Here is a 20,216-nt window from a genome sequence, read left to right on the forward strand (position 1 = left end):
GAACAGGAATTTATGAAAATCCTATTTTCTCTCTCCCATTGAAAGACCTAGGAATTCCTAAACCTTCAGTATGTTCAAAAGCAGCCTAACTGAGGGGTAGGCATCACTGCTAACACAACACTGTCTGAAACTCACACAGAGCCGGTGCAACCATAAATCTTCCTGCCTTACGGTGCCGAGATGGGTGGGGGAGGAGGAGGGATAAAATCTGAATCCCCAGCCACTTGCTGGGGATTCAGATTTTTAACTGCTGCAGACATGTGACTTTAACACACGCCCAGCCGCATGTGTATTTTTCTAAAGCCGAGATTCGGCTTTCAATGTGGAGGTGATACAAGCGGCAGTGGAGCCGCAGATAACTTCCACAACTGCCGGAAAGTGGTGCTGCAGCGCCGCCCTCTTGCGCATGACCCTCCCGCCATGTTCACCGAGCTCCGCTGTCCCTCCTGCGGGCCTGGTGCGGTCTTGGCGGGTGTCGCTTCGATGGATGGCAGGAGCTCAACGGACCTCCGTCCGCTGAGCCTTCTTTCTGTGCACAGACCAGGAAGTAATGCATATGATGTCACTTCCTGGTCCTGAGCTGTCAATCACCGGGATTAGTGCCCGGTGAAGCGGCTGCATTAGTGTACAAAGGAGACATCCAGGGTCTAAAAGACCCAGGGTATCTCATAAAGAGAACCTGTCACCTATATGCTATCACATATAGGGCTATTGGTCCCCTATGTGATAGCGATCAACTCATAAAAAAAATAATAAAAGTACATTTTTATTTTATATAGATACATTAAAAAAAATGTAAAAAAAAATTAGAGCCCTCCCCCCCATCCATCGCACACACACACACACAAAAACAAGTGTTAAGTCACCGCGCACGTTGGAGTGAGGGCAATAATTTTAGCACCAAAGCTCTTGCGTAACGCTAAACTGGTGACCTTTAGGGGCTTTTAAAGCGTTGTGTTGCCTTATGAGTTTATGTGAAATCTCCATTAATCACTGTAAAATATTGTAATTATGAATATATTTCTGTTAGAGGGAAATATATTTAAAGTATTGTTGTGTTGGTGTTACTGTAATTAGTTCAACTTCAAAGCTTGGCCTTTTGTTTTCCCTGATAACATCTCACCTGGGTAGTAAACAGCAGCCTTCTTTGACTCATCCAATCAAGCTGTGCCCAATATACATTTACTAGGTACAGTGACCAATTAGGGAGAATATTAGCCACACTACAGAAAGGAGGGGGGGGGGGGCGATATAATGCTTTGTGACCAAGCTAACTCACTCTTTGGTGTGGAACAGACAGCAGTCACCATGGGCTGACCTGAAGTTAACAGGTAATCTGTATATATTATGTAACCCTACTAATAAATGCGTATTGCGGATGGAACTACCTCTTTGTTGTAAGATCTCTCAGATCTAGATATGTATATGTCCATACTACTACAATGATTGAGGTGTATGCACAAAATACAGAACTAGTCAACAAATGGCGACCACGAAGGGACAGAAAAATTTGGTGGTCTCTTTCAGCAATATCTCAAGGGGTTGCAGTATATACAAAAGGCACACTTTGAAAGGGTTTTTCATTTGAATGCTAAAAATGAACATTGGGTGCTCTATGTGCTCAATATAGAAATGGGCTATACAAAATAGCGGTGTTGTACAGTGTGTAATTAATAGGGAGCCTACTGTTAGTATACTGAGGAACACATAACTTATACTAAAAGCTAAATATAATATAGAATTGGTACATGAAGAGTCCAGATGCATTAGAAGATGAAAAGAGCTGTTGCAAAATGTTTCTATGCATGAAGATTCAGTCTATTTAAACATTTTTGAAAGATGTTTCCTGCATGTATGCATATCAACAGGAATTGAGAGCACAGCACAAAATATGGATAGGGAGGACAGACAGTCTTTAGAAAATGTGCTACTTGTAGCTAACCATATTGGCAAACTATTGGCAGGAGTGCACATAACATTTCATGCAGATAATGCCTTGCAACAATGTAAATTGCTGGAAGTTGCCAACTCCAGAGATCAGGTTATAGTTTTACTATTAACAGTTAACTTAGACACATGGTCTTCCCCACCAGACCATGTTAAAGAAGGAAGAGCAGATTACAATGAAACTGTAGATGAATTGCTAAAAATAATATATCCCATTGACCTAGACTTAAGAGCAGCGTATAGAACAAAACAGGAAAATAATGAGAATCCATTTCTTTATGCAAACAGGCTATGGTCAGCTTACTATGTAGGCAAACGGAGAAACGGACACAGAGAGGACCCAGAGTACCAAACCCTCCTAATAGCTAATGCCCATCCAAAATTTAAAATTAAATGTGGATTTTTTATAAATCCTCTTAAAGATTCATATCAACGCATCATGGACTGCATGCACAATTATTTTCATGTAGCCAGAAGATCTAATTCTGTGAAACCAAAGATATATCACCAGAGTACAAACATCAATACCTGTTTAGCAAGTCACACTACAGGAGAATTGGCTACCTTTTCAAACAGAAAGAGGCACCATTACAATGCCTCCAAAGATAAGATCTATAAGCATGGCCCCGCAGTGACTAGTCAAAGGCAAATAGCCTCATGCTCCCCTTTGAATGTAAATTCCATAGAAAGCAATCTCAGATTACAGCACAGGAGATCAGTTCTGAAAGAACTTAAGTTAATTAGCACAAATACCTCTCTTGAAAATGAGATTGAACTACTGAAGTCGCATATTCATAATTGGAAAAATACAAATAAAATAATGGACTCATCTCAACATGTTCTTAAGGTAAAATATGAAGCATGCCACGCAGATGTGGTACAGTGTAGGAAAGAACTGAAAGAAATAAAACAATCTTTTGATGAAATTTTTAAGGTCCCACAGAAAACCATCTGTTCCATTCAAACAGAAAATACAGGAGGGAGGCCCAACCTATCTATGTTATCTGCTAGGACTTCACCTTACTGGGAACAAACCTTAAATATAAGCAATGTAGAAACAGCGAAAGAAATACCAGACCTAATGTGTCATTCAGATGTCTATGATCTGAGTCATTTATTTTCACCAGATCCAAGTGTGAATGTCAGTGAACATATACCAATGTAAATATGTAAATGTAACAATGTGGCAGCGTTTGCTTTCTTTGTGTCAAAGAAAGGGAAAAGGGTAATAACTTTTGTCTAAGTTATATTTTCCAGGTGCAGGGAGATCATGAAAAAGTATTTACATATTAAGCAGGTGTATCAATATAGATGTATATATACATAAATACATACACCTAATGTAATGTATATTAGGCTAGGTATTCAAACATGGTTATTAGTAATACAGGTGTTTATCTTCCCCAAAGGATCAGAAGACTGCCATAAATATTCAAAGGTACAGGGTACAAGTATTGCTTAGTACAGAAGCTTACTCTTGCTTCGGTTTATTTATTTTTTGTTTGTGGCTAGTGTTCTTGGTTTTTTTTCTTTTTTTTCTTTCTCCTGTTTGCGTAAACACATAACAAATAATTTGCAATTACCAAAAGCTCTATCCAGAAGGTATGGGATTCAATCTAAACGAATGTGTGTCTGAGTGATGAAATGGATGGGTATGAACTGTCCAGATGTAAACAAAGGTTTTTTTTAAGGGGTGTACTCACCATTGTTTTTATGGCCATCAATAAGTGTGATCACACTAATGCGCATGCTTTGTACTGTTTATGATTATTTTTTTTTTTTGTTTGTAATGAGCTCAATACTGGTACCAGTTTGAATTAATAAATTTTTTTAAAGTTTACAAGTATTCGCGAATAAATTACCTGCGCACAGATACGAGATCTCGATCCCTATAACTCAGAGAAACTGTAGCAATTTTTTTTTTTCCTTTCCTGTGGCTTATGCCCCGTACACACGGTCGGATTTTCCGACGGAAAATGTGTGATAGGACCCTGTTGTCGGAAATTCCGACCGTGTGTAGGCTCCATCACACATTTTCCATCGGATTTTCCGACACACAAAGTTTGAGAGCAGGATATAAAATTTTCCGACAACAAAATCCGTTGACGGAAATTCCGATCGTGTGTACACAAATCCAACGGACAAAGTGCCACGCATGCTCAGAATAAAGAGATGAAAGCTATTGGCCACTGTCCCGTTTATTGTCCTGACGTACGTGTTTTACGTCACCGCGTTTAGAACGATCGGATTTTCCGACAACTTTGTGTGACCGTGTGTATGCAAGACAAGTTTGAGCCAACATCTGTCGGAAAAAATCCTAGGATTTTGTTGTCGGAATGTCCAAACAAAATTCCGACCGTGTGTACGGGGCATTAGAGTGAAGTTTCATTAACTCTGACACTCTGAAAATACATAACAATACATTACTTTGCACCTTGTGGCATCTTATGGATTCAGTAGGTCTTGTGTTTTGTTTTTCCTTCCAAATTGACACATGTGCTGTTAATATGTGTAAAGGTTTTATGTCTACATGTTGTCTTCTTAGACTTTAAGTACTTTCAAACACACCATGTTTCCTATAACTTTTTGTTTGTCAAAGTACAGATATGTGGGTGTGTCTGTACATTTTTGACTGTACTTACTGTGGATAGACTCATTACCTCAGCTGGAAGTCTGTTCCAATCATACACTACCAGTTTAGTCCATTATGAATCTCTCAGAGAGGTACAGTGATGTGGTATTAATGGTTTTTGAGTTTTGTATTTTAGGAGAAATACACAGACAAGGAAAAATTAATTACTTGGAAACACAGAGGACATTAAAACATAATTTTTATGTTTGTTTTAAGGAGAAGCCTTGAAGTCAGGCCCAAAGCAATTCTAAAAAAAAAACAAAAAAAAAACATTTTTTGGGTGGTCTGTTTCATTAAACAGAGATCCTGCTCTCTCTAATACAACTTCTTGTGGCCCGCTTGACTTGCAAATGGATTTGCACTGAGAGTCAATTAATATGTTAATCACCACCGACAGAGGGTATTGCCTTTTGTATAGCTACAATGTTTGAAGGCAGTTTCAATTTTTTTTTGGTTTCACAAAATACAGATTCAATATCTTTTTTTTAATTTGTTTCATTTTTTTTTCTCTCATTTTTATTCTTATTTTTTTTTGTTTACAAAAAAAGGGGGAGAAAGATTTTTATTTTTTTTTTGTTTTTAATTTTTTCTTTTAATGCTTACTATTTTTCTTTCTTTCCTATATTACCTCTATTTTTTTTGGTGATTGAGTTTTTTCTCACTAGGGTGAAATAAAAAAAAAAAAAAAGAGGGGAGTAGGGGGAACATTATATGGAGAACATTTAAAACAGTTAGAAATGTTGATATAGAATATTAAAGCTTCCCTATAGCATTTTGAGGATGGGCCAAGTTCCAACAGTTTTTCTTCTCTCTTTCTACATTGGATAATTGTTTCATATAAATGTATATCATTGTAGCTATTACCAACTATGACAGTAACACCTGGGTGTTAGCAACAGTCATGTGACTATTTTCTTTGTATATGTGACATACAATCCTCTCTACAGTTCTAATATTTGGCAGTCATCATAAGTGTTTCATTGATCAACTTTTTTGTTGGTCAGTTTTCTTTTTTGTGCCATAACTAAGTTCAAAGAGCATTGCGTGAATATCATATAGATATACTGGGACTGGTGAGCCTCATAGTGATTGGCAAATAGCAGGGAGTATAGTACAATTGTACTTAAGAGTAATTTAGTTTGATTGTTCCTGAAGCCACTAGTGACTGGTGACATCACACTTATCCGTAATTCTGAAATCAAGTTATTTTTGTCTGCGTAGGCGACACTGCCTAATCTGCACTGAGAACTCTTAAAGTGATGACCTCTTCCGTAGCCTGCTAAAGGCAGGACTCACACAGTAGCTACACACAGTAGCCAAGGACGGAGCTATATGCACAAATGTTTGGCACCAGCCAAGGTTGAACTGAACAAAGTTTCAGTAAAAGGAGTTAGTGGTGAGTTGCGATGGCAACAAGATTCCCTTGAACACGTGAAGGGTCATACACACACACACAACGTGGTATTCCACAGAAGGTGGGGCAGAGGTACTTGCAGGCATATGACAATGGAGGAATAAAGATGGGGGGATGGAAATTAGACACCTGGCTGAAGGGAGTAACCATTCAAATTGTTACACATGTCACTGGGAAAGGGGTCTCGTTATTATGTCGCAGTATATCTATGGCAATTCTAATCAAAGGACCTTACTGCTCAGACTTACCAGACAAGCATTAATTTGAATGCATATGTCTTAAATGTACTTGTGTTTTTCTTTCTCTACCTCTGTCAACATTAATAAAGTATAATCTTAGAAATCCAGGAAAGCTGGTCCCCAGGCCGTTACTGTATGCTGTATTCAACTGGAATCAACAAGGAAGGCCGTCCCAGAAGCAAGGGCAACAGGATCAGATTCGCCTTATGGACTTTTGTACTGTTATTATTGGACTGTTGAGAACAAGGATCCTTATGGTTTTTTTTCCTTCTTGTTTTGTTGCTGTCTTTTTTGATTTTTATTATGGACTTATGACATCCAGAACAAGTAATGACTACCGATACTGATATATAGAAATATGGACTGTAGAGATGGAGAGTTTAAAAGTTTTTTTATCCCTAAGAGTTTTTTTTTTGTTTCAGAAGGCAAAGCCAAAAGTTCCAAATATTAAGGGAGATTACACATAAACCATTATTTGAGGTGTGGCCGAATCTCACATTCTCAACTGGCCACAAGGAGCCATCTATTGCCTTATGAGTTTATGTGAAAGCTCCATTAATCGCTGTAAAATATTGTAATTATGAATATATTTCTGTTAGAGGGAAATATATTTAAAGTATTGAGTGTTGTGTTGGTGTTACTGTAATTAGTTCAAGTTCAAATCTTGGCCTTTTGTTTTCCCTGATAACATCTCACCTGGGTAGTAAACAACAGCCTTTTTGACTCATCGAATCAGGCTGTGCCCAATATACATTTACTAGGTACAGTGACCAATTAGGGAGAATTATATTAGCCACACTACAGAAAGGGGGGGGGAGGGGCGATATAATGCTTTGTGACCAAGCTAACTCACTCTTTGGTGTGGGAACAGACAGCAGTCACCATGGGCTGACCTAAAGTTAACAGGTAATCTAATGTACTTGTATTTTATATTGTACTGTAAATATGGGCGTCGTGGGTAACTTGTAAATACCATGTAAGCCAGGGGACCTACACTGTACATTGTGTTGTAAATATGGTCTGGTGTGTAATTTGTATATATTATGTAACCCTATTAATAAATGTGTATTGCGGATGGAACTACCTCTTTGTTGTAAGATCTCTCAGATCTAGATATGTATATGTCCATACTACTACAACGATTGAGGTGTATGCACAAAATACAGAACCAATCAACAGTTGCCTATGAAAAATATAGGGTACTGAAGTATTTTACTATAAATTAGGTAATAACTTGCTTTTATGTGCCAAAAATTTACTTTAGTTTATTTTTTACTGAAATTTTAGGTTTCATAAACGGTTGCGCTAATATCCTGTAACCCAAAAATTTGTGCCTGTTTTCAGAAAATGTATGATTTTTTTTGTGAGTTTTAAGTAATCTTCAGGCTTAACATTTTAAAACATGCTAAAAAGGGCTTTGGGACTCCAATGGTTAAAATACCTGTCTTCCAAGCCCTAACACTGTGCTCTCTATACTACCCGGGTGCAGCAATAGGAGGTTTAGTTTGCCTTACCTGCCAGCTGCCCCTAGCTAATGAGGGTAAGCGGCAAATGCACATCGGGGGAGTCATTACACACTGCCATTGTGGAGTGGAGGGGGGTGGTGGAAAGACAGTGGAGGGGGCAGCAAAATGCAGCTTTGCCTAAGTAGACAAAAATCCTTGCACTAGCCCTGAACTCACAGAGATCCTATTGTAGGCAGAGGATTTGACTGGTGACAGAAGTCATAGTGGGATGCAAATGGTCTTTGAAACATAATTAATCTGGTTGAAAAAAAAGACAAGTCAATCCAGTTTAACCAACAGAAAAAACACACACACACACATAAAACCTCCATATACACCAGGGATATGCAATTAGCGGACCTCCAGCTGTTGCAGAACTACAAGTCCTATGAGGCATAGCAAGACTGACAGCCACAAGCATGACATCCAGAGGCAGAGGCATGATGGAACTTGTAGTTTTGCAACAGCTGGAGGTCCGCTAATTACATATCCCTGATATGCACTATCCTATATCCACAGTTGATCCAGAGGAAGGCAAAAAAAAACAACCAATAAAGCATGATCCAATTTGCTCCAGTGGGGGAAATTAATTCCTTGCTGATCCTCCAACAGGCAATTGGAAATTTCCTGGATCAACTTTACCTATAAAATATCAGTATCCAGTTATATTATGTACATTGTTTTAAAAAAGGCAAGGATTTTTTCCTAAATCTACTGAGCTGGCCAGAACCAGCTCTTGAGGGAGTCTATTCCACTCGATTTTTTCACAATTTTGATGAGCCTTGAAGCAATGCATGTGTATTCTTGAGGTGTATGGACCTCAAGTCCCATCAAAGTTGGACCAAAGTAGTGTAGGGACTACACTGAAGTCGCTGAGACTTGAAGTTGCACAGATATGAATGGTACTCATTGGAAATCATGGGGTACGACTTGACATGCGGTTTTGCAGTCCCAAGTCTCATGACAAGTTGCACTAGTGGAAACGTAGCCTTATCGTGAAGAAGCTCTTCCGTATTTGGAGAGTAAATATATTTTCCTCCAGACGTAGAGTGCCCCCTTGTCCTCTGTGATGACCTTAAAATGAATAAGTCTACACCGAGTTCACTATATGGACCACTTATGTATTTATACATATTTATCATATCCCCCTTAATCTCCTTTTCTCAAGAGAGAATAAATTCAGTTCAGCTAATCTTTCCTCATAGCTGAGCTCCTCCATGCCTCTTATGCGTTTGGTTGTTCTTCTGTACACTTTCTCCAGTTCTCCAATATTCTTTTTGTGAACTGGTGACCAAAACTAAACTGCGTATTTCAGATAAGGTCTTACGAATGATTTGTACAGGGGCAAAATTCTCTCTCTCTCTCTCTCTCTCTCTCTCTCTCTCTGCAGTCTATACCTCTTAATACAAGAAAGGATTTTGCCCACTTTGGAAACCGCAGCTTGGCATTGCATTCTGTTATTAAGCTTATGATCTACCAGAACATCCAGATCCTTCTCCACCATTGACTCCCCAGGTGTTCTTCTACTAGTATGTATGATCCATGCATATTTTTAGCCCCCAAGTGCAAAACTTTACATTTATCAACATTAAATCTAATGCGTCACACAGTTGCCCCATTAAACAATGCATTGAGGTTGGCTTGTAAGTTGAGGTAAGGACGTTATTTCCTGCATAGCCTGGTGTCATATGCAAAGACTGAAATGGTATTCCTAATCCCAGATTCTATATCATTTTTAAATATATTAAAAAATAAGGGTTCCAACAATAAACCTTAAGCTACACCGTTAATAACCTTAGACCATTCAACAGAATTGTTAATGCAGAGATCTGGCTCTTGATGGTACTATGGGTCAAACATTGGTCCAGACTCAGCCACAGGCAAAGAAAGGTGCATCCCATGGAGAATTCCTGGGGTGAAATACCCTGAACTCACACCCAGCGACATATAGATAACCATGTCTGATGGTAGATCTTGTAGGACTTCCTAGCCATGAGCATCAAAGAAAAACTATTCTTAGAGGTCCCCTGTCACTAAGCTTCAACAGCCATGCCAGGAAAGACAGTGATTGAGATCCGCGTGGTCTATCAGTCCTTGGAACAGAAGATCCAGATGATCTAGTAGAGCTCATGGTGAATCTGGGAGGTTTTACCAGGTCAATCTGGGTCTATGTGAACCAACAGAATGCCTTCTATCTTGATTGTGTGAAGCAGTCAAGGAAAAAGATACAGGGAAGTAAAGGCATTTATTGAATGATACAGGTTCCAAAAAGCCATTAATGCATTCACTGCTTTGGCAGTGGATCCTGAGACCTGAACTCAAACCTCTCCAGCTTGTTGTTAAATCTGGAGACCAGAAGGTCCATATCTTGCACCTCCCACCTTTCCTTTGACACAGATCGTGAAACATCCCTGGATGCAGAGATCACTCTTCTGGGACCAGGCCCTAAAGGCTGAGAAAATCTGTCTGCCAATTGTCCATGCAGGGGATATAAACAACTGAGAGAGCAAGAATTTGGTGTTCCCATGACAGGAATTGCTATACATTTGCCTTCTTCCTCCCTGATGATTAATGTATGAGACCACCATGGAGTTGTCTGATTGGATGGCCTGAAAAGATGTTGCTTGGTAGACAAGATTGTACTGACATGGTGCTCAGGACCCTCCCCCCCAGCCCGGCATCCGTTGTTGGGTTTTTTTCAGAATATGCAAAGGAATGACCTCTCCGATAACAGGTCCAGATCTCAAAGCAACACGACAGAGATAACCTGGTCCTTGGTGTTAAATGAATTGGTTTGTCCAGTGCAACATATATACAGGCAGGAAAGGACTTACCTTGTGGTAATAGAGACTAAAAAACGCCAAACCAAAATATTATATATAAAACATACAAAATGTATTTTTTTTTTTTCAGATAAAAAGACCAATCTATTTCTAAAGTGAGAATAAAGTGTCCACAAAATATGGTATACAACAGTTGTTGACTATACAAATAGCACATACACATCAAATGCATAAAGTACAGTAAAACCTCTGTCAAAGAGTTTTGTGGCATTATGCTTCCTCAAGACTGGGTTTTTGTATGTGTATATATATATATATATATATATAGCTATACTTGATCTCAAATTTCAGAAAGAAATATACAAAATGAACACATTTTCAAATACAATACCAAGAACAATTCTGAACATGTCCAATGTGCAAAGTTTATTATGTTATCCATGTATCCAGATAAAAAACAGATTTGCCAAATAATTACATATTTTGAATCAATTAGATAAGCTTACAATTAAGAAAGGCTGCCCTTCACAATTCTGCAAGGCCTGTACAATATATGCACTCTCATTCCAAGGTAAAAAAAAACATAGAGAAACCTATTGTTGGTTTGTCTAGAGTAGACAAGATTTATTTGTCCCAGGATAACAGAATACCATGCTGCAGATTTAGGAATGGAACTGGACAAATAGAACTGTCCTGAAGGAAGCTACCACTAGCTCAAAGACTCTCATGCAGAAACAGAGAATCAGATGGCTCCTGGACAGTTCACAAACTGAAATTTTACTATCTGGAAGTTTGGTACTCAAAAGTAAGAATTTAAAGCCTTGGGGGCTGTGATGGGGCAACTGGGAACAGTGGACACATTGGAGCTCAAAACCCTAAACTTTCTGCAGCAGGGACTGGGACAAAGACCCCTTGGTCCAAGAGTCCAGAGTGTCTGTTGGGGATTGGCAAGGAGCAGAGGGGACACATGGAGATTGTCCATTAAAAATATACAAGCATCCGCAAAGGCAAACAACTGTCCACTCTGGAATGTGGGAGTACACCATTACGCCGCTTGTCTGTGAATTCAGCAGTCTGAAAGGCTGCTCTTGCGGGTGGCTAGAGAACAAAGCTTAGGGGTTTTCGATTCGGAAGTGGAAGGTGTAGTAAAATGAAACAGACACTTCTGAGAAGTAAGGAATGAAGATGACTTAGGAGTCTGCTCCATTTTCATTAAGGTGTACACTGCCCAGGTAGCATCCTTGATGATAACATCCAGAGTTGATTTGGAGAGAGGTTTTCTCCTCGAAGACCATATTTATAATTATTGTAAGTGAGTTCTGCAGTCCAGCACTTTAGCCACAAAACCCTGAAAAAGATGTGAAGCCCATCACAGCTAAAGACCAGAGTCAAGGAGAGCCTGATCTAAGATCTAAGATTCTGCACTGAATCGAGAAAATGCTATGTTAAGATCACGAGGGGGGTAAAATCGTGATCTTGATTCTTTAATGATTAATCGTGTAGCTTTAGTCTAGAGGAAACCAGGCACTGCTCATCACCTGGCCAATACCATCCCTACAATAAATCATGGAGGTGGCAGCATCATGCCGTGGGGAGGTTTTTCAGTGGCAGGAACTGGGAGATTAGTCTGGACTTGATGAAAACCTGCTCCAGAGCGTTCTGGACCTCAGACTGGGGCGAAGGTTCATCTTCCAACAGGACAATGACCCTAAGCACAAAACTAAGATAACAAAAGAGTGGCTATGGGACAACTATGTGAATGTCCTTAAGTGGCCCAGCCAGAGCCCAGACTTGAACCCAATCTCTGGAGAGATCTAAAAATGGCTGTGCACCAACTCTCCCCGTCCAACCTGATGGCGTTTGAGAAGTCCTGCAAAGAGGAATGGGAGAAACTGCCCAAAAATAGGTGTGCCAAGCTTGTAGCATCATACTGTAATTGGTGCCAAAGGTGCTTTAACAAAGTATTAAGCAAAGGCTGTGAATACTTATATACATGTGAATTTTTTCATTTTTTATTTTTAATAAATTTGCAAAGGTTTCAAAAAACTTTTTTCATGTTGTCATTATGGGGTATTGTTTGCAGAATTTTGAGGAAGATAATGAATTTAATTCATTTTGGAATAAGGCTGTAACATAACAGAATGTGGAAAAAGTGAAGGGCTGTGAATACTTTCCGAATGCACTGTATCATTCACCAATACAGTGGTTGCCTTATTAAGGTGTAAAATTGCTAGATTCACAGTAGGGAAAGATCACTTGGGGACAAACGCCTCACTAAGCGGGTACAGAGACACCAAACTTTTTGGAAGAGCACAAAACCTGCTCATGATGCTTCAAATCTTTATACAAAAACAACTGAAAAACTGAGTGCAAAGGGAAGGTCTTTGAGGCCCTTAAAGACCCTCCAAGACAAGCAACAGGCGGATCTTCCTGCTTCACAGTGGTGAACACATCACTCAGGGCCGAGATAGTCTCCTTTAAGGGGTTATAAACCCTCAAGATTTGTCACCTTAATGCATTCTATACATTAAGGTGTAAAACCTTCTGTAGTGCAGAAGCCTCACAGAGCCCCCCTTTTACTTACCTGAACATGATCGTTCCATCGACGGGGATGAGCACAGCAGCTCCAGCCGCTGTCTCGGGTCCTCATTGGATAGACTGATAGCAGCGGGAGCCATTGGCTCCCGCTGCTGTCAATCAAGTCCAGTGACACGTGAACCAGGGGGCAGGGCTGAGTACTGCTGTCTGTGTCAATGGATGCAGCAGCAGGACTTGGGAGCGCACCCGCACGAGTGCCCCCATGGAAAGCGGCTCTATGTGGGGGCATTCGAGCAAAGGAGGAGCCAGGAGCGCCGCTGGGGGACCCCAGAAGAGGAGGTTCGGGCCTGCTCTGTGCAAAACCCTTGCACAGAGGTGGTAAGTATGACATGTGTGTTATATATTAAAAAAAAAACCTTAACAACCCCTTTACACTTAGGAATGATAATAGAAGACAGCAACTCAGGGAAAGCTCAATAGTCAGAAACCAGAGCAACTCCGTATCAGAGAGTCCTAATGGTTGAAGGCTTGGACACTGCTAAGGTTGCATGCAGATAAGATCCTGAGCCTGCTGAGGAGAGCATGGTAACAGCATCTAAGATCAAAGTCCTGCATGACTGTAATTATATTAATTACAGTCACTGTAATTACACTGTATTGCAGTCGCAGGTGTGGTAGGCAAGATACAAGCTTTAAGTAGGAGGCAAGGCCTTGAATACTTACAAACCCTTAGCAGTTGAAAGTCTGCAGAAATGTTTAGGACCAGAGTGTTGAGTAGTTGGAGGTGAATAAGCAGCACTGCAGGAACAGGTCAGGGATCAAAGTTTCATGTGGCCCTTGCAACAGGAGCAGCAGCGAAGAGATGCTTCCTCAATGCTGCATTGGCATACTCTGCCCCAAAGCATATACCCCTGAGGAAAGCTGGCCAAAATTACCTACTTACTAAGAGTAAGCCTTCAGAGATAAGATAAGTGCAAAGCAATGCCAGTGGCTCCTGACCTGGAAAAACACTCTGCAGCTAACATAACCAGAATCAGTGTGGAAAGCATTCAAGAGGAGGCCAGTGCCCGAGTATCCTCTCCAGGCTCACACTGCAAGGTACAGTTCAGTGGGCTCTAGTCGCAAGAAGCCCAGACACCAATACTGAGGAAAACTTCACCAGATAACTATAGAGAAGGCAGGGAGACCAACAGCGGCAACATGATGAAGATTTTGAGCGAAGAAAAAAAGTTGCTATAAGAAATTAAAGGTTAAAGTGGATGTAAACCTGATTCATTTAATTTAAGCACATATATCTGTAGTGTATACCTATCTCTCTCCAAAGCCCTAATTCCCGTGTCTTTCTGCTGCTCCATTCTTCTGTTATCAGCATGATAACGTCTGACAAGTTCTCTGACAACCAAGATAAAACCAGCCTGCAATTTGTGTCGGGTGGGTGCTATAAATAGATTAGTAGAGAGCTGGTCTATTCACAGCACATTCCCTCTTTTCACTGCCTATGTGGAGTGGGGGTGTGTGCAGTACTGTGTTTTGGCCTAGGCCGACACTTTGCGGGGGGGGCAGCAAAAAAGCCGCCACCGCACGAAAAAATCACCTGCACCATCTTCCCGGCTCCCGCATGCAGGGTCGCCATCAGGCAAGTACAGCTGAAGAGAGCAGTGGCGTTGCTATGGGGGTGACACCAGGAAGCAGTTTTAGTGGGTGCCGTCGACCCCCTCCTTCAGTAAAACGGTGACTTGAAAGCGGAGCTGTGACAGAGAGGAGACCTGTGGACTGTCTATGTATCGCCCTCCCCCGCTCGCCCCCACCCCTTTCTCCTGTCAGCCAAAGCGAGAAGAGAGCGGCTCTAATTGGGTTCGCCACAACGCTGCCTGGCTTCCTGCCCACTCTGTTTCCCTCCCTATTGGCCACAGCAGAGGGCACACGGGGGGCATAATGGGAAATGTAGTCCCTAAAGATTGTCGGGCGGCCCCAGTGTGTCCACAGACAGCATGTTACAGCCCCTAGTATGCATCCAGGGAGAGAGCCAGGAATCGGGCAAAAAGCAGAGGAATTGAATGCTACAGGAGAAGAAGAAAAGGGAGTACTGTGCTGGGGGAAGCAAGAGAGCCACGCTGTACCCGCACCACCAGAAAGCCACGCTGTACCCGCACCACCAGAGAGCCACGCTGTACCCGCACCACCAGAGAGCCACGCTGTACCCGCACCACCAGAGAGCCACGCTGTACCCGCACCACCAGAGAGCCACACTGTACCCCCACCACCAGACAGAGCCACACTGTACCCCCACCACCAGACAGAGCCACACTGTACCCGCACCACCAGAGAGAGAGCCACGCTGTACCTGCACCACCAGAGATCCATGCTGTACCCACACCACCAGAGAGAGAGCCACGCTGTACCTGCACCACCAGAGAGGGAGCCACGCTATAGCCACACCACCAGAGAGGGAGCCATGCTGTACCCGCACCACCAGAGAGGGAGCCACGCTGTACCCGCACCACCAGAGAGGGAGCCACGCTGTACCCACACCACCAGAGAGGGAGCCACGCTGTACCCGCACCACCAGAGAGGGAGCCACGCTGTACCCGCACCACCAGAGAGGGAGCCACGCTGTACCCGCACCAGCAGAGAGCCACGCTGTACCTACACCACCAGAGAGGTAGGCACGCTGTACCTGCACCACCAGAGAGGGAGCCACGCTGTACCCGCACCACCAGAGAGGGAGCCACGCTGTACCCACACCACCAGAGAGGTAGCCATGCTCTACCCTCACCACCAAAGGGGGAGAAAGATGAAGCCACTGCCAGGGTACAGACATGCTACACTACTGACTAGAGCCAACCTGGGCAACCCAGAGCGAGTGAACATCCAGCCAGAGGGATCACTGCGGCTATCAGCTTTCCGTAGCAGCCGACACTTCTCTCCCCGTTGACAGCCCCAAACACTATACGGCGGCTCTTCGGCTCCAATGTTCTAGTGTACCTGCCAGGAGGAGCCACAGAGGAGGGACATAACTTCAGTGCAAGAGCCGCGCTGCTGGTCTGAGGTCTGTGTATAGTTTACAGTGGAGGGGGACACTGTAACTGGGAAGGGGCAGATAACAGATGCACACATGGGATGAGGGGAGGGGTGGGGGGTAAGGGGATATGTGCTGGGTGCTTTGCGAGGGGGGAGGATATGTGCTAGTGGGGGGGTCTGATCCCCCCACCACTAGCACATGTCCCCTACCCTCCCAAAGGACCCAACACATAACCCCTTCCCCCCAAAATAAAGATGCCGTGTCTCCCTTTCGTTGCGTCCCCCCTCTCTGTCCTCCTCCCGCGGCGCACCCCCTCTGTCCTCCTCCCGCGGCGCACCCCCTCTGTCCTCCTCCCGCGGCGCACCCCCTCTGTCCTCCTCCCGCGGCGCACCCCCTCTGTCCTTCTCCCGCGGCACACCCCCTCTGTCCTTCTCCCGCGGCACACCCCCTCTGTCCTTCTCCCGCGGCACACCCCCTCTGTCCTCCTCCAGCGGCGTACCCCGTGTTCTCCACCTGCGGCGCGCCCCCTCTGTCCTCCTCCTGCAGCGCGCCCCCCTCTGTCCTCCTCCCATGAAGATGACAGGGCAGGTCATAAAAAGGAAGGGGTGTGGCATATTTAAATTAGAGCGTGCATGAGTTTAGTCAGGCACAGGGCAGCACAACATGATGTGCACTTTTTAAAGACTATAGCAAGCTGAAGACAGCAGATATATATGTAAAACTTATGTAGGGAGATTTGTTTTACCTCTGTGTATCATCTGGGGCTGTTACTTCACTGGGTAAATGTGAGGGTTTACATCCGCTTTAAGACTTAAACCCAGTGAACATGAAAAAGACACACCCGTCCTTGTAGGGCACTAGCAAAAAACTGAGACATGCTGATGGGGTGGGGGATGTTATACCCAAGACTTGTATAGAGTTTCCCAGATAGTAAGGATAATTTGCCAAATTTGCAGCAGACTTGCAGAATATTTGCAAAGAAAGTTAATCTGGAGTCATACAATGCGGACTTGCTGCAATTGTGCAACAAACTTGTGAAGCCTGGCAAGTCTAACAATAGCTTAGCAAGTCATTTTCAAACTTGCAGCTCAATTGCTTGCTATCTGGATTTTTTGCTTAACATGTATAACATGAAGGTTTCAAAATTCATATGTCCCTCAGTGGACAAAAGAGAATGATCTTTAGTTCTACTTTAAAGTGGAACTAAACCCAAAAAGCAAAAGATAAAGTTCTGCTATTGCTTCTCCTACCCCCTCATCTGCCACATTTGGAATTTTATTTTTTGGGGGGGAGGCACCTGGATTTGACAGGTACCTGCTCCTACTTCTGGTCAGAATGCCACAGTGGATCCACTGGAAGTACCACCCCCGCAACCTTCTGGGACACATCAAAGGTCCCAGAAGGCTGCAGGATTATTCACAAAGCGAAGCACAGCTTGCGCATGCGCAGTCGCCTGTGTCACTCATTGCCTCCGCAATGAGTCACAGCCTGCTGTTAACATATCAGCGCCACGGACCCAAAAAACAGTGAAGAACCGGCTCGAGTAAAGACGGCGCTGGATCCTTGAACAGTGTGAGTGTCTGTTTATTAAAAGTCAGCAGCTACAATTTTTGTAGCTGCTGAATTTTAATGTTTGCATTATTGACCGAAACTCCTCTTCAATACGCAAGGAATAAAACTATTCTCAGGGCCTAGGTGCATAACCTTACATTTTTTATGTTACATTTAATTTGCAATTTAACTGATCCTGTTGTCATTTTGTCAAGGTCCTTCTGTAATTTATTCCAAGCAATAGAGAGGGTTTATTTTAACAGCATCCTTCAAACAAACTTGGCAGTTAATGTCACAGCAATAATACTTGTAATTAATTTTGGATTTGACAAGACACTTGTGGATTCCGGAAGCTTAGTAGTTAGGGTAGCACCCAAATTGGGTGGAGTTAATACCATAATAACTGTCTGTGAGTTAACTTTGTCAGGAATTTTCATGAATGGTGGCAAGCAATTATAAACCATTCAAAGAAGTAGCGGTTTGTTACCTAGACAGCATTCCGAGAGGTGTAACATTTAGGGATCCCATTAGCATTGCTAAAGCCATTCCTGGAGCTTCCCGCTCTATTACTTCTTTAGTGGCCTAAGTAGAGATAGAGAAAATGGTCAAACTTAAATAATGTGGTTTATTATTTAATACTACAAAAACAAAAATCTAGTTCTATCAATTGATTCTGCAGCAGCTACAAATAAGTCAAATACGCTCATTATTTCTGAAAATACTGCATGTTGAAGAGGATTTGACCATCCTCTCATGTTGCACAGTTTCTATTACTAAACAGATTGCAAAGCAACAATACAGAGCAGCAGAATTGTAAATAATGATCTGTGAGGCTCCAGCTTTTTCTGTTGCAATCATTTTTATTGGTTTAAAGTGAGAAAAAAAATAACAGTGAGGATCATGCAGCAGATAGAACACCTTGTACGTTTGTCAAAAGAAGCAAGGATATTCAGAAGAACGTACATAAGCAGTCGGCCAAGACCTATACAAAAGTAATAAAAGTAGACTCTATAGGGCCACTCAACATGAGCAATCTTACTGGTCTGAAAACTAGAGAGTGTGGTGAGGGAAGAGAGGAAAGCAAAAGGAGAGAAGGAGGGAGAAGAGGAAAGGGATAGAAGAAAGGGAGGGAAGGTGGGATAGAGGAAGGAAGAAGGAACAGAAAAGAGCAACGAAAAAAGGGAGGTAGAGAGACAATGGTGGAAGCAAGGGCAAAGGTTAGGTTTTGAAAGCAAAGCAAAGGGCTATAGGTAACTCAGACTAGATGGGTTAAAATATGAGAAGTTACAAGTAAGCCATTAAGAAATTTAGCATGCTAATCCTAGATAATAATAGACAGTTTCTCATTAAATAGTACCATATTCATACTTACATAGTTACATAGAAGTTGAGGTCGAAAAAAGATACAAGTCCATCAAGTCCAACCTATGTGTGCGATTATATGTAAGTATTACATTGTATGTCCCTGTATGTTGTGGTCATTCAGGTGCTTATCTAATAGTTGCCCCCCCCCCCCCCCCCCCGCTGAGACCACTGCTTGTGGAAGGGAATTCCACATCCCCGCGGCTCTTACAGTAAAGAACCCTTTATGTAGTTTAAGGTTAAACCTCTTTTCTCATCATTTTAATGAGTGACGTGTTTTTTTTAAACCAAAAAAAAAAAAAAAAAAAGTTGTATCCCTATTGTGGGGTCACCAGTATGGTATTTTTACATTGAAATCATATCCCCTCTCAAGCGTCTCTTCTCCAGAGAGAATAAGTTCAGTGCTTGTAACCTTTCCTCATAACTAATATCCACCAGACCCTTTATTAGCTTTGTTGCCCTTCTTTGTACTCGCTCCATTTCCAGTACATCCTTCCTGAGGACTGGTGCCCAGAACTGGACAGCATACTCTAGGTGCGGCCGGACCAGAGTCTTGTAGAGCGGGAGAATTATCCGTTTATCTCTGGAATTAATCCCCTTTTTAATGCATGCCAATATTCTGTTTGCTTTGTTAGCAGCAGCTTGGCATTGCATGCCATTACTGAGCCTATCATTTACTAGGACCCCAGGTCCTTTTCCATCCTAGATTCCCCCAGAAGTTCTCCCCCCAGTGTATAGATTGCATTCATATTTTTGCCATCCAAATGTATTATTCTACATTGAACCTCATTTGCCATGTAATGCCCACCCCATTAATTTGTTCAGATCTTTTTGCAAGGTTTCCACATCCTGCGGAGAAGTTATTGCCCTGCTAAGCTTAGTATGATCCTGAAATACAGAGATTGAACCATTTACCCCATCCTCCAGGTCGTTTATGAACAAATTAAACAGGATTGGTCCCAGCACAGAATCCTGGGGGACCCCACTACCCACCCAGCTTCTTACAATTGAACATTAGGTTTCATCCAGGCTTTGGCTATTGTCTGCTTAGCCGCCAGAAACAATAAAGTGGCAAATTTCTGTCTAGAAAAAAGAGTCACGGAATCATATGGAGAAGGGCCACCAATGTGTCTAATAGGACTACTATAAGAAAAAAGGATTGGAGGAGGCCAAACATTCTGGACCAAAAGGAAAACAGCTTCAGCTAGGACCACCAATATGTC

At 42.4% G+C, this 20,216-nt stretch overlaps 1 protein-coding gene across 27 annotated transcripts in view; it reads right to left on the minus strand.

Annotated features, from left to right (window-relative positions):
- The window catches only part of GPHN (gephyrin), an 877,053-nt gene that overhangs the window by 396,373 nt on the left and 460,464 nt on the right, over positions 1 to 20,216 (minus strand). For all 27 annotated transcript variants that reach the window (XM_073610658.1, XM_073610659.1, XM_073610665.1 and 24 more), the window contains exon 5: positions 18,119 to 18,213. In XM_073610658.1, coding sequence (XP_073466759.1) covers positions 18,119 to 18,213 — 95 coding nt within the window. The remainder of the gene's footprint in view (positions 1 to 18,118; positions 18,214 to 20,216) is intronic.

The sequence above is a fragment of the Aquarana catesbeiana genome, linkage group LG13, assembly GCF_042186555.1.
Source record: "Aquarana catesbeiana isolate 2022-GZ linkage group LG13, ASM4218655v1, whole genome shotgun sequence".
Classification (NCBI taxonomy): domain Eukaryota; kingdom Metazoa; phylum Chordata; class Amphibia; order Anura; family Ranidae; genus Aquarana; species Aquarana catesbeiana.